At 36.2% G+C, this 24701-nt stretch overlaps 1 protein-coding gene across 1 annotated transcript in view; it reads right to left on the reverse strand.

The window, feature by feature from the left end:
• Window positions 1-22761, reverse strand: part of LOC136026501 (tyrosine-protein phosphatase 69D-like) — a gene marked incomplete at its 3' end in the record, with an annotated part of 106048 nt that extends 83287 nt beyond the window's left edge. Inside the window, 2 exon segments of the mRNA XM_065703128.1 lie at window positions 10145-10232; window positions 22629-22761. Coding sequence (XP_065559200.1) covers window positions 10145-10190 — 46 coding nt within the window.
• Between the last annotated feature and the right edge of the window lie 1940 nt (window positions 22762-24701).

Here is a 24701-nt window from a genome sequence, read left to right on the forward strand (position 1 = left end):
TTAGATCAAATTTGTCTAAGATTAAGTCTGCCTATTATTTAGATACTTTGTTCCAACTTTAAGATCCTGTTTTCAAGAATGGACATTATTTTCTATGATTTGGCTAAGCTTAACCTTTAATTTACAGCCAAGATTAACCTTATGGAATCTTAATCGTATACGCTTAGCTAATCTTGGTCGAATGTTCTTTAATACTTTCTAATAATGGTCTACCAATAAATCTTAGCCACCCATCCTTGCTTAAAATACGTACCATGAATTATATACGTTCAATAGATTATTGTCTTAAAAATTATAATGTTTAGTGTGTTAAGAAATAAGATAAGATATTTATTTCAAAAAAATCTTTATCACAAGCCTACAAAGAGCCGAATTCGTACTTTGGAGTCGACAAATCAAAGGGTTGCACTAAAACTGGCAAAAGTGAAAAAAAACAACAACGAAAAAGAACAAGAATTAAGAACTCATATGGCACTTGTGACGAGCCAAGAAGAGCTAAGAGCCAAGAGATCATATGGTATGAGCTCTAACAAAATTCTATGAATCAATAGATTGATTTAAAAGGAAAATAAGAGGCTTAATGCCGGTCAGGATTTAAAATAAGAGCTCTGAGTCACGATGTCCTTCTAAATATCAAAATTCATTAAGATCCGATCACCCACTCGTATGTTATAAATACCTAATTTTTTCAAACTTTTCCTCGCCCTTTAGCCCCCCACATGGTCGAATTTGGGAAAACGACTTTATCAATTCAATTTGTGCAGCTCCCTGACACGCCTACCAATTTCCATCGTCCTAGCACGTCCAGAAGCACCAAACTCGCCAAATCACTGAGCCCCTCCCCCCTACTCCCCCAAAGAGAGCGAATCCAGTACGGTTCCGTCAATCAAGTATCAAGGACATTTGATTATTCTATCCACCAAGCTTCATCACTATTCCTCCACTCCAAGTGTTTTCCAAGATTTCCCCCTTCAACTCCCCCCAATGTCAAAAGATCTGGTTGGGACTTGAAATAAGAGCTCTGAGACATGAATTCCTTCTAAATATCAAATTTCATTAAGATCCGATCACCTATACGTAAGATAAAAATACCCCAATTTTCACGTTTTCCAAGAATTCCGGTTTCCCACTCCAGCTCCCCCCAATGTCACAGGATCTGGTCGGAATTTAAAATTAGAGCTTTAAAGCACAAGATCTTTCTAAATATCAAATATCATTAAGATCTGGTCACCCTTTCGTAAGTTACAAATACCTCAATTTTCAAAATTACCCCCCCCCCCAAATCCACCAAAGAGAGTAGATCCGGTCCGGTTATGTCAGTCACGTATCTTAGACAGGTTTTTATTCTTTCCCTCCAGTTCCGTCCTGATCTCACCGCTTTAAGTATTTTCTAAGATTTCCGGTCCCCCCAACTGCCCCCCCCCCAATTACGCTGGATCTGGTTGAGATTTAAAATAAGAGATCTGAGTTACGAGGTCCTTCTAAATATGAAGTTTCATGAAGATCCGATCACTCCTTCGTAAGTTAAAAATACGTAATTTTTTCGAATTTTTCAGAATTAACCCCCCCCCCCTCCAATAGAGTGGATCCGTTCCAATTATGTACATCACGTATCTAAGACTTCTGCTTATTTTTTTAGGTTCCCCCACCCCAAATTCCCCCCAATGTCACCAGATCCGGTCGGGACTTAAAATAAGAGCTTTGAGACACGATATCCTTCTAAATATCAAATTTCATTAAGATCCGATCACTCGTTCGTAAGTTAAAAATACCTCATTTTTTTTATTTTTCAGAATTAACCTCCCCACCCCCAACTACCCCAAAGAGAGCGGATCCGTTCAATCATGTATCTAGGACTTGTGCTTATTTTTCCCACCAAGTTTCATCCCGATCCCTCCAATCTAAGTGTTTTCCAAGTTTTAGGTTTTCCCCTCCCAACCCCCCCCCCCCAGTGTCACCAGATCCGGTCGGGATTTAAAATACGAGCTCTGAGACAGGATATCCTTCTAAATATCAAATTTCATTGAGATCCGATGACCCGTTCGTAAGTTAAAAACACCTCATTTTTTCTAATTTTTCAGAATTAACCCCCACCCAACTACCCCAAAGAGAGCGGATCCGTTCCGGTTATGTCAATCATATATCTAGGACTTGTGCTTATTTTCCCACCAAGTTTCATTCCGATCCCTCCACTCTAAGTGTTTGCCAAGTTTTAGGTTTCCCCCACCCAACACCCCCCCCCCCCAATGTCACCAGATCTGGTCGGTATTTAAAATAAGAGCTCTGAGACACGATGTCCTTCTAAATATTTCATTGAGATCCGATCACCTGTTCGTAAGTTAAAAATACCAATTTTTTTTTAGTTTTTCAGAATTACCCCCCCCCCCTCAACTACCCCAAAGAGACAAAATCCGGTCCAGTTGTGTCAGTCACGTATCTTAGACAGGTTTTTATTCTTCCCATCCAGTTTCACCCTGGTCTCACCACTAAGTATTTTCTATGATTTCCGGTTCCCCCCAACTGCCCCCCCCAATTACGCTGGATCCGGTTGAGATTTAAAATAAGAGGTCTGAGTTACAAGGTCCTTCTAAATATGAAGTTTCATGAAGATCTGATCAATCCTTCGTAAGTTAAAAATACGTCATTTTTTCTAATTTTTCAGAATTAACCCCACCCCCTCCCAATAGAGCGGATCCGTTCCAATTATGTAAATCACGTATCTAAGACTTCTGGTTATTTTTCCCACCAAGTTTCATCCCGATCCCTCCAATCTAAGCATTTTCCATCATTTTAAGTTCCCCCACCCCAAACTTCCCTCAATGTCACCAGATCAGGTCGGGACTTAAAATAAGAGCTTTGAGACACGATATCCTTCTAAATATCAAATTTCATTGAGATCCGATCACCCGTTCGTAAGTTAAAAATACCTCAATTTTTTCTAATTTTTCAGAATTGACCCCTCCCCCCACCAACTACCCCAAAGAGAGCGGATCCGTTCCAGTTATGTCAAATATGTATCTAGGACTTGTGCTTATTTTTCCCACCAAGTTTCATCCCGATCCCTCCACTCTAAGTATTTTCCAAGTTTTAGGTTTCCCCCTCCCATCTCCCCCCCCCCCAAATGTCACCAGATCCGGTCGGAATTTAAAATAAGAACTCTGAGACACGATATCCTTCTAAATATCAAATTTCATTGAGATTCGATCACCCGTTCGTAAGTTAAAAATACCTCATTCTTTCTAATTTTTCAGAATTAACCCCCCCCCCCCAACTACCCCAAAGAGATTAGATCCGTTCCGGTTATGTCAATCATCTATCTAGGACTTGTGCTTATTTCTCCACCAATGTTTTCCAGGTTCTAGGTTTCCTCCTCCCAACTCCACCCCCAAATGTCACCAGATCTGGTCAGGATTTAAAATAAGAGCTCTGAGACACGATATCCTTCTAAATATCATATTTCATTGAGATCCGATCACCCGTTCGTAAGTTAAAAATACCTCATTTTTTTAATTTTTCAGAATTAACCCCCCCCCCAACTACCCAAAAGAGATCGGATCCGTTCTGATTATGTCAATCATGTATCTAAGACCTGTGCTTATTTTTCCCACCAAGTTTCATCCCGATCCCTCCACTCTAAGTGTTTTCAAGATTTTAGGTTTCCCCCTCCCAACTCCCCCCAATGTCACCAGATCCGGTCGGGATTTAAATAATAGCTCTGAGACACGATATCCTTCCAAACATCAAATTTCATTAATATCTGATCAACGGTTCGTAAGTTAAAAATACTTAAATTTTTCTATTTTTTTCGAATTAACGGGCCCCCCACTCCCCCCCCCCCAGATGGTCAAATCGGGAAAACTATTTCTAATTTAATCTGGTCCTGTCCCTGATATGCCTGTCAAATTTCATCGTCCTAGCTTACCTGGAAGTGCCTAAAGTAGCAAAACCGGGACCGACAGAATTTGCGATTGCTATATGTCACTTGGTTAATACCAAGTGCCATAAAAATCATAATGAATAATCATTTATGAGTCAATAATAATTAAACTGTAATAAGTCAATTAAAAAGTTAAAAAGATAAAAACTGGTCAAACTAAACTTAAAAAAACATAAGTCAGAAAAAGAATTAAAAGGGATATTAAAAAAAGGGGAAGGGGAAGGGGAAGGGGTGAAATAAGCAAACAAATACAAAGGAGACCAATATAAATATATATATATATATATATATATATATATATATATATATATATATATATATATATATATATATATATATATATATATATATATATATATATATATATATATATATATATATATATATATATACATATATATATATATATATACATATATATATATGCATACATATATACATATATATATATATACATATATATATATACATATATATATATATACATATATATATATGTATATATATATATATACATATATATATATATATATACATATATATATATATATATATATATATATATATATATATATATATATATATATATATATATATATATATATATATATATATATATATATATATATATATTTAGCTATAAAGATAAAAACTGGTCAAAAGGGTGGAGGGGCAAAAATAAGTGAATAAACACAAAGAAGACGACGAAATATAAAATATATATAAAAATTAAAACGGGGATTAAAAGGGAAACTAAAAAGAAACAGAGGGGGGGAACAAGCAAATAAGTGCAACAACCTGGGCAGCACCATCAGCCAATAAAAAAGAGAAACAAAAAGGAGAAACTAGTGGGATATTTTAATTACTGTTTCTGTGATGAAAGGGACAAAAGTTTTTTCATATCTGGAAGTAACGCAGCGAATGGGGGACAAAATAATGATGGGCTCAGAAACAGTTCGAGGCTGCCGTAATCAGGGTGGGGAGTGACGCATGGGGAAAATACTTACCGTCCAAGGGTTTGTTATTGCACTTTTTGCAAAACAGAGGCACAATAAAATCCTCCTTCGCTCAAGGGTTTCTAAACTAGCTTTTTTAGGAGCAGAGAGTATGGCACCTTGCCTTCTTTGAAAATTATTCGCAATGCTCATTTTTGAACTGATTCAATTTTTCCTGATTCTTCACGATAGATCCCAGGGTGCCAAACTGGATAAACGACAAAAGACGTGTAAATCCTTAAGGAGTGGGAAGGGGGACGCTAAATTTATTTAGGAGCTTAAAGAGGGCGATAGACACATTAGCTCTATGAATGATGTCTTTAACTTGAATATCTCACTCTAAATTGAATAAATTGTAACGCCAAGTAGTTTAAATGAGGACACAGAAATCTCAGGAGGGATAGTATTAAGAAAACAGGGCGAAGATTTGAGGAAACAAATCGGCATTATCATGAACTTAGAGGGGTTTACTGTCATGTCCAAGTCAAAGGCTTCATCTCCAATTTTATTGAGGATTCTCATAGGGTCGCTAACTAAATTTCTGACGCAAGTTTCAACAACCGTTAGGTCATAAACAAATTTCCATTGGTCAGAAAATTCTTCCCGAGGCTGTTAATCATAACTGAAAAGAGGAGGGAACCTAGGAGAGTACCTTGGGCAATGCCATTGTGGACAGGGAAAGGATTTGAATGATGATTCTGGTATTTGACAACCTGCGATCTATTTGTTAAGAAGGAGGCAACCAATTTCACCAGTAATAGATCAACATTGGACTCACTGACAAGTTTCTCAATTAAAATATTGTGGTTAACAAGGTCAAATGCTTTCTGAAGGTTTTTCGAGGATTTTCCCGATTTGGTCAATAAGAGAAACGAGGTAGTGGGAAGTAGAAGCGGATTTTAGGTTCCCAAATTGCTTTAGGTCAGTAAAAGGTAGGAATTTTTGCTTTAGCCATTCTGCAAGGAATCCTTCATAAAGTGGATTCCTTTCGAGAAAGTTTCGAGAAAAGAGGAGTAAGTTGGTCGATCAATGCTGGAAGGCTCCAGACAATGGAAGCGAGGAATTTATTTAGATTATTGGCAGTAACATCAGGGGGCTCGGGTAGGTTGAAGTTAAGCTGCTCAAGCCTCCTGCCACACAGCTTTTTAACCTCAGAATACCAATTTTTTGGTTTATTAGTGAACAATTCTCCAACCTTATTTTGTAGTACAACTGTGCCAATTTACGAATTTCTCTTTTAATTGATTTTCTTAGTTTATTGGCTTCATCCAGTTTCTCACCAAGAAATTTTAACTTATAAATATTAGAACAATCTTCAGTATTCAGCCACATACCAAAAGAAAGATGACCAGAATTTTGAAGAAGGCGATAAGTGCCATAACTTATTGAGAAAGAATGCTTAAAATTCGAGGAGGAGGATAAAAGAATTGAAAGATGATAAATTTCACCTAATGAAGGCAAAGCTGAGGGAGGGATGTAAAAATTATACATATTAGTTAAAATAAAATCAAGAGAGGTATTTCCCGAAGTCGTCTAGTGTAACAAGGTTACACTAAACATTACACTGTCTGCAGTGTAATGCTTCTTTCCATTCTATGCCTCAAAGCACACCTCAAAGCATGGCGTGACCTATGTCATTTTCGTGTTATTTTCTTCAGATGCTGACGATTATAATTTTCTTTTACAGATGGTTCGCACCTACATCCGAAAGGGGAGTGGTCCTCCTGTTCCAGAATTAATCACCTGTGCTCTTATTCAGCTTGTAAATAGGATGTTGTTTTTCCAAGCAACAGCAGAAGAATTTCCCTGAAGAAGAGTACCCTTGTGGATGACATGAAACAATACAAGGCAAAAATGCAAGATCTGGAGCAGAGTGGTGCTAGTGGTAGCAATAATGACAATGACAGTGTTCAGGAGAGCACTAAGTTTGTTTTTACTTCCAAGCAAAAGAAAGAGCTTGCTGCATACCTCAAGAAATGCTCACTGCTTAATCATGGACTGACTCCCTATGCAACAAGAAAGTGAGCCAACCAATGGGCAATAGCACTGAAGGTCAAATTTCCATCAAGCTGGGAACTGAATGAGAGAGCAGGAGTAGATTGGCTAAGAGGGTTTATCAAGCGGAACACCAGTTTTTCCATTAGAAAATCCGAAAATACAAGCCAGGTTCGTACTGCCGACCTTAACGTGGTTATAATCAGTGCCTTCTTTGGAAATCTCCAGGAGTTGTATAGCAAGTATCATTTCCCACCTGGCCGAATATGGAACCACAACAAAACAGGAGTACCCACAGTTGTGCAGGCCCCAAAGGTGATTGCTAAGAGGAGAGCAAAACAGGTGACACAGACCATATCAGTAAAAAGAGGGAAAAATACCACAATGCTATGCTTTGTTTCTGCAACTGGTCAGACAAATCCACCAGTGTTTGTTTTTTCAAAAGTCAAAGCTCCAGAGAGAATGTATCGAGATGGACCACCAGGATGCATTGGTTTAGCCCATCGCAGTGGATGGATGACCTTGGACAATTTCCTTCGTTCCATGAAATACTTTTTAAAGGAAATCAAACCCAGAAAATAAGACCCTATCTTACTCTTGTTTGACAATCATGAAAGCCATATTTAAGTAGAAGTAGTTTTCTTGGGTAATAATAATCGCAGCCCCATCCTAATCTTTCCTCCCTATTGCTCTATAATTTCAAACCTCCTAATGTTTCAGTGTGTGCACCATTGAAGCAAGCAATCAGGGAGCCATTTGACAATCGGATGCAGTTAAGCCCTGGTCAGAGAATTTCAATACATGAAATAACAAAGTTGTGCAAGTACCCCTTTCTGGAAAAGCTGAATCCTCAGAACATCACAGCTGGTTTTGAGAAGGTAGGAATTTGGGCTTTAAATCTGAGTGTGTTCACAGAAGTCAATTTTCTGGAAGCTGAGGTGACAAACCGCACAGATCCAGCTGAACAGAATGTCCCAGAACCTTCCAATACGGATGATCCTTACCCTGGTTTATTTCGTGACTCATCTCCTGTCATGATGGGTCAACGGCAGTTAACATCAAACTTGCTTATGGCCCTAACTCCTGAAAGCATCAGACCATATCTAAAGGCAAAATGCATGTGGGTCCGCGCAAAAACCATAGAAAAGGCAAAAGTAGAATTCTGACAGAAACGCCAGAAAAAAGAGCTCTAGAAGCAGAGACTGAGCTGAGGCTTGCTAAGAAAAAGAAAAAGTTGCTAAAAAGTCAAAAGTTTCATTCATTGCTCAATAATCTAGAGACAGCATTTCAGACGTATATATGCAGCTCAATGACAAGTCGGATGACAATTCTTTACGTTGTGGAAGTATCAGTAAGTTTGAGACTGATGAAGAATTATCTTATGGAAATCTTGGTCTTGTAAGATTTATAAAGGAAATGAAGCACAACTCTGTTGTCTACTAAGTTGGTGAAATTGAAGAAATAAGTGGCAGAGTAGGAAAAATAAACTACCTATGCAAGTCTGGTGGAAGTTCATCTTCCCTGAAGGTAGAGACTCTGCAGAAACTGACTGTAAAAGACATTATCATGAAACTTCCTGTACCAGTTTAAGTAGGAAGAACTGGGCGAGCAGGCAAAGCTTTTGTATTTGGCTGTGATTTGGCCTGATTTCCCATAAAATTTATTTAATGTTACATTTAGCTTGTATATTATCTGAATTAAATGTTAATATTATCTAAAATTAACTATTACAAGCACTAATTAATAAATGTCTGGAAATGCCCTATGTGTATTGGAGGTCACTCCCCGGTTGGGGTGACTTTAGACACTCGAAGAGGTCACATGACTTTGGGTCTCACCAAGAAACGACTCAAAGGATGTCATTGAAAAAAAAACACCAAGAAAAGTGAATAATTTAGTTATCTATTCGTGTAAAAGAAGTGTGTATCTTTAGAAATATGTCTTGTAGGGGTCAAAACCCTCAAAATGTATGGTTTCACTCCTCTCTTCCCTAAGGGGGGGGGGAGGAATCTTCATGTATGTACAAAAATAAATCAATTAAATAGAGGACTAGGTTATAGAAAAGACAAAGTAAAGACAAAAATGAACTCACAGCCCCACTCTTAAGGCAACCATATAAACCAGAAGAAAAATTTCAGACTTGGCAATGAACTTAAAAATTTTTTTACGCAAATATAATCTTTCTTTTTACCTTATAGACTGTTTTAATATTGAGGAATTTTTAAATTCTAGGATAGACAAAACAAATCAAAACAAATATTGCTTGTGGCATGTTTGGTTCATGAGAATAATTTTATATTTACAGAACCTGTCAAAAGTATGGAGAAAGACATTGACTGAGGATAAACTTTAGATAGACATATCTCTAAAGTTCGAAAGCATAATGATTTCTGCTTTCTATGGTCCTCTATCCTTTTTTATAAACCCTATCTAAGGAAACCTAATAAGAGATTTATTATACTCCTTCTTACATTAAAATACTAATGAGGCGTCCTAACCATGGTTAACACACTAGACTAGGAATCTTTTGTCTGTAAGGACATGGGTTCAGATCCTGTTGTTGCTAGTTATTTGGTTCTGGAACAGGGGTCAGTGGCTAGACTCTTAAAACTTGACCAAAGTCAACTCAGCACTTAATGGATACCAGGAGAAATTTTTGGAAGGTAAACATGAAGGGTATATGAAAGCACAGGATGGTTGGCCTTCAACTCCCTCCATTGCACTTCCTGGATGAAGGGAACAGAGATCAGTACTGCCACAAGTGCCATACTCTTTACCTTTTAATTAGTTTGTCTCATCCAAGACAAAGTAACAGAGAGGCTGCATCTTCAGCTGTGGTAAGAATTTGCACTCAAAATTATTTTGAACAATTGTTACATATTGTTTGATTTAGTACCTTCCTTCCTTTCATCTAATAAGATGGCTCTTTTTATCTTAAAAAAGAATAGTTTTACATTTTTTTTTTTGGTGCTTTGAATTTTTTTTTCTTTCATATTTTTTTTTAGCAATTAAGATGGCTTGGAAGAGGCCCTTGTCAAAATATCTGCTTTATTGTTTTTTCTGTTTTTACTGAGTGAAATTTTTTCTTGTTGTAGCTTTGTATGTCATTGTTAGCATAAATTTTTCATTGAGGAGTGGGTTATTGCATGAATCTTATGGGGTTTCTATATTGATATCAGTGTATAGCTTTGCTTCAAAATGATACATTACACCCTACCTTTAGCTTGGACCAATGATAAAGCCAATAAAATCAGATGAATCATGTCAGTATTGAACTGCTACAGCATTCTTTTTGAGAAGTACTTCTGAAAAAAAAAATTGACATGAGTAAAAAATGAACACTGAATATGGAAAATTTCCTTAATTTTTGTTAATTTAAGCTACAGCATAAATGCCAAGAAACTGTGACACATGTGCACTCACATTTTAAGTTCTAACAAAAATACTGGCTTCATACTTTTTAGCAGAGTTAGGATCCCTCCCCCTAACAGAATTGCAACCCTAGTCAGCTCATAAAGTGGTACAGGGGTTGCCACCCTGGTCAGTTCCTAAAGCACTACAATTTTTCAAGCACTAACATTACTATTACCACACTACTCCATTAACAATATTGAAGGGAAATTTGAACTAAATTAAAAGACACTATGTGCATATACATTCCCAAAAGAGTGTACAATAAGAATTGACTTGGGTATTAAGTTCAACTTTCAGAAAATGCTTAAAGGGAAGATCATCTGACCAAAAGGCAATAAAAGGGTGGTCTCTGGTACTCTGTGAACTGACTATCTTGAACAGTTGGGGATCACACTCCAGTCACGTACTAACTTTTATGTCATTATTACATCTCTTCTATATGTGAGAGATGGTTGTTTGAGCTTATGTAATCTGGTAGGGTATGTAAGATGTTGGAATCCCTTTATGCATTGGGTTACATGTTGCTGCACTGATTCTAGAACTGAGATATCACTTTTATTTACTGGATTAGGGACACATATCCCAAATTCCAATTTTGGCCTGATCAGCCCCTTTAAGAGCTTGGTGATCATAGCTGGAGATCTACTGCAGAATGTTCTTTTTATTAAACCAAGAGTTTGGATGGCACCTGCTACAACAGACTGTGTATGAAAATTAAACTTGAGCTTATCATCAACCAAGACTCCCAGATCTTTTTTCACAATGACTACATATGAGTGGCTGTTTTGAACCAATGCTAGATTTCCATAAAATACTGGTACAAAGGGTTACTTGCTCCAAAATGAATGACTGCATTTCTGGATATTAAATTCAAGCTGCCAGGATTTTGCCCAATTTGACATTGCATCAAGATCAGGCTGGATGGCTCTGGCACTTTAAGGGTAACAAACAGAACCAATTATTTTGGAATCGTCTGCATACAGTAAAATTTTATTCTCTATGATTGAAGGTGTATTGTTGGTAGAAATATTAAATAAAGTTTGACCCAAAACTGTTCCTTGGAGTACGCCACTTTTTACATCTGCTGATACCAAGAAGAAGGGTGATACATTGTCTCCAAATACCCTTACCACATGTTTGCTATTGGCAAGAAATTGCACTATCCAGTTGACAACATCACCATAAATGCCCATTATACAGAGTTTAGTCTCCTGTGGCGAACCTTATCAAATACTTTGGCTAGATCCAGTAATAACATGTCAATAGGAGATCCCTCATCCAAAAGTTTTGAGACATGCTTATATTTGTTGATGAAGTTAGTGTAAACTGATTGATTGGGACAAAATCCATGTCAATTAGGTGATAGTAGATTATTAGTGTTTAAATGGACCATAATGGCTGAATTGACTATACATTTGAGTAGTTTTCTAATTGCTGAGGTAAGACTAATGGGTCAATAATTGTCAGCTTCATTTCTATTTCCCCCTTTGTGTACAGTGACATAAACATCCTCCCAATATTGTAGAATATATTTAGTACTAAGAGACTTATAGAAAAGTAGAGTGAGAGGATACAACAATACTGCATACATCTCAAGTAGTAGCCGGGGGGGGGGGTACTCTATCTGGTCCTGTTGATTTATTTGGGTTAATCTTCTTTAATTGGATTTCTACATCAGATTTGTTACATTAATGGGCGTTATGCCATTTGAAATTGCATACCTTGGGGGATCTGGAAATGGAGTATTATCAGGGACAGTAAATACCAAGATAAACTGCTCAGTATGAGGATGTGGATTTTCAAAAAAGTGACAAAGCAATATCTCAAGAATAGCTTACATTATAAGCTAGACCCTTAAGGTAAGTTCTGGCAGATTTTGAAATAGCCAGAAGGCACTATGTGCACACTATTAATACTACCAGAACAGTTACTATAACTCATGATACCAAGGATATTAAGATGAAATTTTCAGGGAACATTTAGGGGGAGTTTCAATTAAACAAAAAACCAAATGTATTCAGGTTTTCAAAAGAGTATATAAGCAATATCATTAGCAGTACTGCTCTATAATAGCTAGAAATATCACTGAAACTTTTAAAAGATTTAATTTGATTCAAAATTAAAAGTTCTAGACCTCCTTTTAAGAGTAAAAATAGATTGGATGACAATCAGCCCTTCTCCTAAGCCCATTTATTTTCCAAACACATCTAGTCAACATTTTGAGACAGCCATTATGTATAGCATAATAAAATGGTCCAGCAGCTATGTCTTTAGTGATAATGGGTATGTCAATTCCCCACAATTATGTAATTGACCCAACTAAGTCAATAAAAAACAAACAGGAATAGATTTGAAACTTTTTTCACAAAACCAAGTTTTTTAAAGAAAAGTAAAGAGCTCAAATAAGCCAACAAGAGCTAAGAGCTCATATGGCACTTGTGACAAGGTTGGAAGAGCCAAGAGCTCATATGGTATGAGCTCTAGCCAAATTAAGAATCAATAGATTGATTTAAAAGGAAATCAGAGGCTTAATGGCGGTTGGGATCTAAAATAAGAGCTCTGAGTCACAAGGTCCTTCTAAATATCAAAATTTATTAAGACCTGATCACCCACTTGTAAGTTAAAAATTACCTCAATTTTTCTTCTCCCTTCAGCCCCCCAGATGGTCAAATCGGGGGAAAACGACTTTATCAAGTCAATTTGTGCAGCTCCCTGAGACACCTATCAATTTTCATTGTCCTAGTATGTCCAGAAGCACCAAACTCGCCAAAGCACTAAGCCCCACCCCCTAACTCCCCCAAAAAGAGCAGATCCAGTCCTGTGACGTCAATCATGTATCCATGATATTTGCTTATTCTACCCGCCAAGTTTCATCCTGATCTCTCCACTCTAAGCGTTTTCCATGATTTGAAATAAGAGCTCTGAGACATGATTTCCTTCTAAATATCAAATTTCATTTAGATCTGGTCTCCTGTTCTTAAGTTAAAAATACCTAAATTTTTCTAATTTTTCCAAATTAACACCCCCCAGCTCCCCCAAAGAGAGTGGATCCGTTCTAGCTATGTCAATCACGTATCTAGGACTTGTGCTTATTTTTCCCACCAAGTTTCATCCCAATCCCTCCACTCTAAGCATTTTCCAAGATTTTAGGCCCCCCCCTTAACTCCTCCCAATGTCATCGGATCCAGTCGGGATTTAAAATAAGAGCTCTGAGATACAATATCCTTCCAAACATCAAATTTCATTTAGATCCAATCACTCCTGCATAAGTTAAAAATACCTTTTTCTGATTTTTCAGAATTAACCCCCCCCCCATCTCCCCCAAACAGAGTAGATCCGTTCCGGTTATGTCAATGACGTATCTAGGACTTCTGCTTATTTTTCGCACCAAGCTTTATCCCAATCCCTCCACTCTAAGCGTTTTCCAAGATTTTAGGTTCCCCCACCCCTCAACTCCCCCCAATGTCACCAGATCTGGACGCGATTTAAAATAAAAGCTCTGAGACACGATATCCTTCTAAACATCAAATTTCATTAATATCCGATTACCCATTTGTAAGTTAAAAATACTTCATTTTTTCTATTTTTTCCAAATTAACTGGCCCCCCCACCAGTGTTGCCACTCGACCGGCATCGCTCCGCGGCACTGGCCTCGGCAAAAAGCGGCATTTCCGCGGCATCCTTGAACCAAAATGCGGTAAAAACCACAGCATGCCCGAAATTCTCAGAAAAGCCGTGTTTTGTATTTTTGAGAGAGAATGGGTGAAAAATCTCGCTTTGATGTGAATGTTGATTCAGTGTCAAGTGAAGTGTGGTGAAGATCTGTCCTAAATTTGAGAAAACACGTGCTGTCTATCCTTCTTTTCAGCGGTCAAAGGTAAGCATGGTCAGCTCAGTCCATGAACACACATTTGTCGTTCATCGTTTTTGTCAAGCACGCAACAGAAGTAAAAGTGCAGAGGTACCACAGCAGGGAAAGTCCACGGTGGGAAAACCGTATAAATGTGAAGTGAGTAGTGAAGAAATTAAAAGCAATTTTCCCTTGGGCCTTCAAGCCTATCCAATAGAATAATTGATGGGTAACTAGATTCTCAACCTTTTTCGATTAATGTTTAACGAAAATCAATATCAAAAGCTTCAAGAAGGAACATTCAGATAAATAATACAAGACAAACAGACAAGACTAATCGGAATCGGACTGTTCACATGTGTCACAAACAATATCTTTGGCCAGACCATACACAATGCTTTGGTTCAAAACGTTACAGTCACGAGAAGAGGCACTAGCCTTCACTTTGAGTACACGCTTGACTAGTCCAAGTTCTAGCTCTAGCACTGACTTGCCCAAGTCAAGCCCTCCTTTAGAATTGCGCTTAAGGCCACACCTGGTTTTCAGTGTTGCCGAAAGAGTCACTGCACTCAGTCGGTTTGGCTTATCAGTTTACACTTCCTTGAGCAAACTGAAGAGACGCTCGGCAATAACGTTAGAGAAAGGGAGTGAGAAAAAGTACTGAACCATTTTCCCAACATTTGGGAGCATCCGACTACCATTTGGTGACTTCGTTTGCAAGATGTGGCGCCAGTAAGCGACAATGTCCATGTCATCTACGTCAGGGAGATCTATAGTACTAGGTAGAGCTACACTCGGTATAGACCGCCATTCCTGCTCTAGCTTTGCTTTATTCCAAAGCGCAGAATCGTAGTAGTCGAAGAACTGACGAAGACTGGGAACTTTCAGTTCATAACTAGAGTTTGGGGTAAGCAAGTGTACCAGCTCGTAAATCTTTTCAGAGAATGGAAAACGGTCAAGAACTTGTTGAACAGCTTCGACGTAGAAATCCCTCGCGGAGCGACGAATTCGGAGACTTTCCGCTACAAAACAGCCACTGGTAACTTCTCTCGTTTCGAGCCCCACGAGGAAATCGTACCCTTTGTAGCCGATGTAGACATTTTCGTCGGGAAGATAGTTCACTTCGTCATGCGGATTGATGTCAAAAGGGTTGACTGTTCTAACATATGAAGGCTTCATAAAGTTCATGGCTAATGTCCGAAGAAGTTTTTCCACCTGGGTTTTCATGAGGTGAAATAGAGGTTTTTCAGACTGGAAGGTGGTGTTGAACTCATTCAGCTCTCCCAACACGTACTCGAAAAAAAAACATCATAACCCTCGAGTATGGGTTGTTTAGTGTCATTCTTACATGATCATTAGCATGCGAGGGATCATCAAGTACCAACAAGTCCCAGTACAACGTGAGAGTATCCCACTGTTCGAGAATACGGCGTGCACAGTTTTGAAACGACAACCAGTGTGTTGGAGCCAAAGCAAGGAATCTGTGCTGCTCCACTTGAGCAAAGACTTGAAATTCCTTCCTACCAAAAGACAGAGCAGCAACACACAAAGGTCTGGAGTAGAACAGCTTATGTCCACAGGGAGATATGTTGGAAAGACAGTTTGCAAATTATGCGTATATCTACTTATAATTACTCTGGATCTTAGCAATTTCTAAAGCCCTTCCCCATTCAAAGCAGTCTTTTAAAGATCTTTTGTTCAACCATGTTTCCTTCTGTTTAACAACAATTATTTTTTCAAAGTTTCAATGGATATAGACTTGTCAAGTAGGGAAATTTTGAAGACTTAGAAATCAGAGGAGGGTGAACATGGAAGCTTGGAAATACCTACCCAGAGTAGGTCTAAGTTTTTTGCCCAGGATTCACATGGCTATTCATTCTCCTAACCAAACCCCTTTCTAAGATAGCAAAGCTAGAATTTTACTATTTTGCTCAAATAGTAGAAATTGCATTATCAAAGCTAAAAGCATAGAACAAGAATTTAAAAACTGAAATTTAAGCTATAATGTACAATCGTCCTCATTTTAATCTTAGTAGGCTAAAGAACAGTCAAATAGGCTACACTATTTATTTGTAGTGTTTTGTAGAAATTGCAGTAGAAATAGTGCTCAAATAGTAGAAATTGCATTATCAAAGCTAAAAGCATAGAACAAGAATTTAAAAATTGAAATTTAAGCTATAATGTACAATCGTCCTCATTTTAATCTTGGTAGGCTAAAGAACAGTCAAATAGGCTATACTATTTATTTGTAGTGTTTTGTTCAGAGCATGTAGTTTTTCGAGTAAAGCACATAAATGTCTGGAATAGCACAGTTTATAACCACAGGGAGACATGCTGCAGCAGATATATAGTTTGCAAATTATACTTTTATCTTCAAACTATGTTATGTCTTTTAAGTATCTTTTTGTTCTAGCATGTTTCCTTCTGTAAAACCACTATTAGAGACCTTCGATTATTTTGACTCCTTCATAACACTAAAATATAAATTATATACTTACAAAAAAGAGATTGAAAAAGATAATTCTAAAATTAATCTACATCAGCGGCCATTTTTGTCTAATGTTTGATCGAAATGAAGAAGTGTTAAACACTTCTGAAAACACTTGGCATGAAAACAATTGGGCTGAGCTGACAAAGTTTCGTCAAACCCGCAAAAATAACTCAACCCCCTTCGAACACACTGGCCTCCCAGGGGACAAGCTGCCAACCGACGGGTCATTAATTAAGGTCCGTAGTTGACTTCTGCGAAACTTTGAAATCCCCATTTTATGCAACAAAGACATTTGCGAAAGATAAGAAACTTAAAGTTGGACAAATTTTACATACGGGAACAAATGCGGTATAAAAAGCCATTTCGCGGCATAATCGCGGCGTGCGGCATGATTAAAATTTTATGCGGCATTTCTCTCAGAATCGCGGCGTAATGCCGCGAAATGCGGCATAAATGGTAACACAGCCCTCCATTCCCCCAACAGATGGTCAAATCGGGGAAACGACTATTTCTAATTTAATCTAGTCCGGTCCCTGATACGCCTGCCAAATTTCATTGTCCTAGCTTATCTGGAAGTACCTAAAATAGCAAAACCAGGACAGACCAACTGACAGAATTTGTGATTGCTATATGTCAATTGGCTAATACCAAGTGCCATAAAAATGAGCAGAAATAAAGTCAAATAATCTTACAAGCATATAACCATCACAAATCACCACCAATAAATAAATGAAACCCAAAATGAGCAGAAATTACAATAAATAACAAAGTCAAACTCAAAATGATAACATGAGCAGGACTGATAACCCCCATGGCTTCTGAAGACCAGAACATATTTTGCAATTTACAGAAAACAAATACATTTTAAAAGCCTTTGCTTTTAATTTCAAGGAATAAACATCAGTATATGTATATTAAACCAGTGTTGGGAGTTAATTTGAATAAATGATATATCAATATTTTTAACTTCAACATTCAATAATCTATATGTTGATTATCAATATTTCTGATCAGTTTTTTGCTCAGATTAAACTTTGGGTTTGACAAAATGTAATAACAAAATTTGTAATTAAAGATTACATTGTCAAATCTTTTTTCCAAATTTTGAGTAAAACACAAAAAAAGTTCTATTATATGAACAAACATTACAAAAACTTTAATTTGGAGTTACTCAAACTCAGGATAAAGAAAAATAAGCTACTGGCTATTTTGGGAAATTCAAGTCAGCAACATGTCCATTTTTTTCACTAAGAATTGGTTCAGTCTTTTGATGATTAAATAAAAAAAAAATGTTTTTGTCTCAACTGAAAGTAAGGAACAATACTAAAACTTAAAAGAATAGAAACTATTCTGTATATGAGGAGGATAACCTTTCCTCAATACTTTGCTCTTCATGCCAAAGTTTTTTTTTGTATTTTTATAATATCCTTATTCTAATTAGACAGCTCAAGTGTTTCAGGAGTTGTTCTTAAATAATTCAAGGGAATAGTTAAAATTAATGTTAAGAGCAAGGTATTGAGGAGGGTGATTTACCATTATATACAGGATAATTTCTGCACATTTCAAGTTTTAGTATTGCTCCTTATTTTTTGTTGAAAAAATTAGTTTTTTATTTAATTTCAGTTTGTTACCATAAGCTATTTGGTTAACTAATCAGGTTTGGAAGCAACTCTCAGAAAAAAGATTGGTGGCAGGCATGGTGGACATTAATTTTGTAACAACTTTGTATAGGCATTTATGAGACCCATAACAGATGCAACTGCTGACAAAGCATGCCTTGCATTGACTAGTGAAACTTCATCATGAGATCCCCACAAACGGGCTTACTTCTGTAGTGGTTGGATCATAGCACTTGCATTGGCTGATATATATTCCAGTAAGGCCCAATCCATGCCTCTTGCTTTTTTAGTAACAACTCAGAGAAGATTGTCAGCAGTAATATACAACTTCTAGAGATGTCAATTGAGGTACGTAGCAATTGTGATGAGTTTGATCTGAACACTCTAGACAAGCATTTTGAAGGTTCTTATATCTCAGCAACATTTGAGAGCCCACCCTCACGAAATTCAATTAGAGAACAGGTTATATCAACTTATGGATACAGTTGTATCCATAGCCCCATCATGGAAAAAGAAATATTTCCATAATTACTCCCCAATAGTGCATCTCTCATCAATTCTTAGAAAAGTAGGAACAAATCAAGGTATGATGGTTTTGATATCTTAGAATTGGCACTGACAATCTTGGTTTTCTAACATGATGTAGATCTGCTTAAATTTTACCTGACAGCATTGCCTAAAATACTGGACAATATCAGCCAAAATAGCATTTCTCAATCAACTCAAAAAATATTAGCTTTTCAAACATGGACATTGCTGTCAAACATCTCTCAAAGAATTGTTTTTCATATGAAATCTCAAAACTTATCATTTCCCTTTAGAGATAGCCAACAATTTACCAGAACAAGCTCAAATGGAAAAAGCACCATAATTGATGCATACTGAGGGATTTTCATCAAGTAACAGCACCTATGAGTGTTATATGTGAATTCTTTGTTTCTATTCAATGAGGGGTTTTCATGTTTTATTATTGATAGGTACAGAGCAGCAATTTCTTCAATAAAAAACTTTAACTCTGCTTATCACAGTATACAAAATAGTAAAGAACTATGTTATCTTGTGCAAGTATTGTGGATCCTGAGGCCAAGGGTGCATAAGTCACTTTTGCTCTGCAACTTTCAATGTCTTCTAGTCCTTTTGAGACATTATGAGTTCATTAATTGCTAACATATAAAAGAGTAAACTTGATTCCATTCGCCCTTAGACAGAGGAAAAGTGAAATATATGCACTAGATTATTCATTGGCATAAAATTTAGAAAATGATTACATCAAATCACATTTTTATCAGAATTTTGAGTAAAGACTTCCAAAATATGATTTGTTCTTTACTCAACTATGAAAAGGGTAAAGGCATTTTGTTTGCTGGAACATTTTCAAAAAAAATAAAAGGTTTAAAAAAAATAGAGCAATGTCCAAATCAAAAATGATCAGACATAGTATTATACCAATTCAAACCTGAAACAAAACAGAAACCACTATGAGAGAGTAAATGAAACCTAAAACAAACAAAAAATGGCCCTTATTTATTAATGACCCTAACATACATTTATTCAAATATACTAACAATTACAACCTAGTAGAACTAAAAAACAAGCATTTTAATAAAATGGTGGATTAAGGTACTTGTGCATTCAGGGTTTCTTTGAATTTCTAAAAATTTCTAGGGAATTAACATTCAAATTATCAAATATTTTTATTTATTATCCCCCCCCCATGACAAGAATGTCCTATATAATCCCTGACCAGGATCAATTTTAAAGCAACTTTACAAAAATTCCAACAAATAAACTATGATAGAACTATGTCAGTTACAGGACCAACAAAAATTATTTATAAAATAGCAGTAATTTTTAACTGAAAGATTAAGCATCTTTCTATAACCAAATGAGGGTTATTAGTATTCATAGGCCTAGACAGGATTGACCTACCAAGTTTTGACAAAATCTGAGAATATGGATGCCAAAATGTCAAACATTAGTAGAGTACTGTTGTTGCAGAATAGGTCTAGCATAGGTAGGATACATCCCTAGCACCCAGACAGTACCTAATCTTGGATATATACTTTGATTAAAATGTATCTTTCATAAAGATAACAGCAGATTGCTACTCATGGATATAATGTAGATAATTTGGGACTGGGCTAATCATAATCTAGAAAAACTTGTTTTCAACATCTTGATTAAGCAAATTCTACTCTTCTATCCTAAACCTATTTAACATAATTACCTGCTTCACAACACTTCCCTTAGATTGCATGAAGCCTATCCATGATGATTTCTGTCTATGATGTAAATAGATTTTTTTTTATTATTGTTGATTGTCAGAGCATTTAAAATTGCTACAGTTGGATATGATTAAAATACCAAACCTGATTACACACTTAAGGTAATACCTCCAGGATGGACAATAATCTCAGATAAATACTTCAATTAAAATGTATCTTCTAAAAATACAGATTCTTGATACTGGATATGATTTAGACTAGCCAATTTGGGATTAACTGATAGCCTGATGTGCAAAAAGTAGAGTAGCTTGGTAGCCATGCTACTTGGCAGTTTTCATGACCTAGTAAAATTTGTTGACAATTCTTGTCAAACAATATTAGTGCTTCCACTATTGATGAATTTGTCAAGAGCTTTTAGAATTTTGTCAAGTTTTGCTGCTGGTCACTTTGGAACATTTTGCATATCTGCTGACAGCAATCTAGGAAAACTTTTTCTTTCAATTTAAGCATAAACAAAAAATAATCATATACCAAAGCCTATTGAAGTATAAGGTAAAATTTTGATTTAGTGGCTCTTCTGAAGGAGACAGGCTAACCAAATACACATTATTAATAGAAATGTAATGTACATTATAGTGTAGATTTTTTATTTTTTTTGTACTAAATCTATATCCAGGACAATCAGTAGCCTAATAGCATCAACTCACAAAATTTGGTAAATTTCATAATTTACTCACTAATGAGATCTACCTTTAGAATCAAAATTTCATCCTGAATCTAAACATTATATACATTTGTATAGGAAATGAAGGTCAATGTTCCTATTCCCTGAACAGTTGTTTAGGGTCAGGAAACTATTGTTCATAGATGCATTTTGACTTTTGAAACATCTTTTCTCTCTTGCAAAACTACTGCATACTCACTGTTATGGAGTTATTCTGGCCCAAATCTCCTGTATTTACACATAGAATTGCAATCATTTCTGTTTTCATTGATCAGATATTTGAAATCACAGATCTGTAATAGTTTAGATACAAATTTGGGCTATATATTTGCACATCAGGGGGTAGGGGTAAAGCATAGCATACATGTTGCTATGCTTTACAATGTATATTTATGTATGCTTACATACAGCAAATACCATTGCTGTATTTAATATGTGCTATGCTTTACCCTCTCTCCCTAATGTGTGAATATATAATAACTCTATAACAGTGAGTTTGTGGTAATTTTGCAAGAGAGAAAAGATCCAAAGCTGAGACTCCCCGCTCCTTCAAGGCTGGAGTCAACAGGGACTGGGAAAGGGCTGAGTGGAGGCTGGACTGGGAAGCTAAGCCAACATAATTACATCACTCACCACCAGCAAGAACTACAGGAGGATCTACCACCTTATCTTGCTGGCAAATGCAATTTAAGGTAAGGTAAAGTTCCAAAAAGTCAAAATGTATCTATTAACAATAGTTTCATGACCCTAAACAATTGTTTAGGTAATAGGAACATTGACTGAAATGAACTTTACTTCATCTCCCTGAATGTACAAATATATAGGCCCTAGCTTACCCTGAGTTGTATATAGGCCTATACACTGATTTCTCTGTAAATAGGCTAATACCTTTCTTCATATTGATTTAGCAGTTTTCAAAATAGTGAGAATTTATTATATTGGCTATACATACTTTGTATTTGTACATGAGGGGGAGGGAGAAATAGCAATGTTCATTTCTGCAACAAATGAATGTCTTATTTAGATTCAGGATGAAACTCTGATTGTACAGGTAGGGTAAGATACCCAATAGGTATTCCACTTGTTAATGGCTGAATTATTATAAAATTTCTATTGCTCTGCCTAGAAAGTAGATTGTTTCAGCCCAGACCTATCTAATAGAGCATAACATTAGCAACCTAAAAATATATCTTATTATTCCAGCATGTCTCCGCCTGGAGAGCCACTACTCTGAACTTTTACCCAGATCTTACAGATAAATTAACTGTTGAAGTGTTCTTTAACTGCTCAACTAGACTCCCCTATATCATTAGAAACTGCTGAGACCTAGAGTATGTTTCACCTAAATAAAATTTATAGGACAGTAAAAAAATATAACCTTTCGTCAAGATCAATAGGTGAAAAGGCACAAACAGAATAACTTAATATTTGAAGGTAAAGTAAGCCAAGCCTCTTTCAGCAGAAACAAAACAAACCCCACTATAAGCTGAATCTTCTTTTCATTTTTAAAATCACAGAATCAACGAAAATAATGCCATCTGTTCGTAGCGTTGTTGAACTTGTAAAGTAGCGTCTTTATTTGCCTTTTTCAGGTGAATAGCCGTTTCACATTGCCATTGCGTAACGTAATAATATACGATCGGTCATCCAAAATTGACGACCAATCGTTGGACCATTGACGACCAATGGGGGTAATAAGGAAATCAGGCCTCCTTAGCTTATGCAAACTGCTAGAATATGGCAGAGTGCGTTTTTGCTGGTGACCAACTGAAACAGCCCTTGATGATTTGGGTAAAGAACTATTTTATTTGGATGAAATTTGACAAGACCTCTCTTGCTGTCGATGGTCACTGAGTTGATAGAATCGAAAAATGGTACATTCTTAGACAAATTTTTAGGATGGAGGGAGATGTAAAATTGAAATTTTAGGCTACAGTTTTTTTCATTTTTCAGGGTTACATTTAGTTCATTGGACAAAACTGATTTTACAGTAGCAATCCGCACCATCACCCCTCTTCTGTTAAGTTTAAATCCATTTAATTTTTTACCTGATGCTCTCAAAATCTCTACTCAACAATAGGAAAGTTGATACCACTCCACCGATTTTTATCGCTTAATCTAATAAATTACCATGGAAGGGCATTCAGGAAAAAAACCTCCCTCTTGTATTTGAAATTTACCTGAGATATCTCCCATGAAACTTTGTAACCCTTGCTTCCAACGTCTCTATTTTGACGCTCCCTCCACACTATCTTCCGCTGGTCCACCTCCAAAGGTGGCTTGTAGTTGCATTATTTTAGGTAAATGAGTAGAATATCAATTGTTGTAAATTATTTTAATTGAGATATCAAACTATTAGTCACAGGTAATCATTTAGTCAGTATGGAAATTACAGCTCAAGGATATTCTCAGAAACTGGAAAATTCTACAAAAATGTCTTGAACATCCCATATATTGTCTGAAGAATGTTTGACTGACAGAATTAAAATCCGAAAGTATTTGTAACGAAAGGGAAGGGCTTCGTTTCATCCCCTTTCAAAACAGGAAAACTCTATAATAATACGAAGTTTTAACAGCGAACAAGGTAAACAATATTTGACTGTCACTTCCATGTTAAATGTTTTCAGTTTGTGTGACGACAACAAACGTATAAGGGCATTGATTTTTATTTTTATTTGTTGCTCTGATTAAGCACTATAGGCTGTGCTTGCTCCTTTTCGAATTTCTTTTTTCTAATTGAATTTCTAAATTAGCTTTTTACTTCAAATTCTATTTATTTTTTATGAAAAAATAGCACATATAACTATAATAGTTTTAACATGGACTTATAAAGGGTTTTAAAAAGAATAATTTGGCTTTTAAGTTTTTTTCTAATCAACTCAAAAAGACGTTTTCATCAACTTATTTTTTGCTGCTGCAATTTGTTGCGGTCTATTTTATATTGGAGACTCCTAAACTGTTGAGTATTTGGTTTCAGTAGGCGGTGCATAAATACAGGTTTAATAATAATCCTTTACGTAGTAACGGCCAGTGTTTTGACTTGACTTAATGACACAACAGACAAATGCTTCCATGTCCGAAACAGGTTATAATCAAAGATTCTAGACGATAGAAAAATTAAAGTACACATACAAGAAGCTTGAAAGACCAAAACCTCCAAAACAGTTATCCAAACTGAACAAAACACCTGTTCAAGAAAGTCCTGAACAGTTGAGCATTTAGTTTCAGTTGGTGGTGCATAAATACGGGTTTAATAACAATTCTTTACGTAGTAAACGGCCAGTGTTTTGACTTTACTTAGTGACGCCACAAATAAATGTTTCCATATATCATACAAATGAGAGTGCTATGTTCAAAATAGGTCACAATCAAAGATTTTAAAAGACAGAAAAATTAAAGCAATCATACAAGAAGCTTGAAAGGTCAAAACTTCCAAAACAGTTATTCAAAT

The sequence above is a fragment of the Artemia franciscana genome, chromosome 1, assembly GCF_032884065.1.
Source record: "Artemia franciscana chromosome 1, ASM3288406v1, whole genome shotgun sequence".
In the NCBI taxonomy this organism is placed as follows: domain Eukaryota; kingdom Metazoa; phylum Arthropoda; class Branchiopoda; order Anostraca; family Artemiidae; genus Artemia; species Artemia franciscana.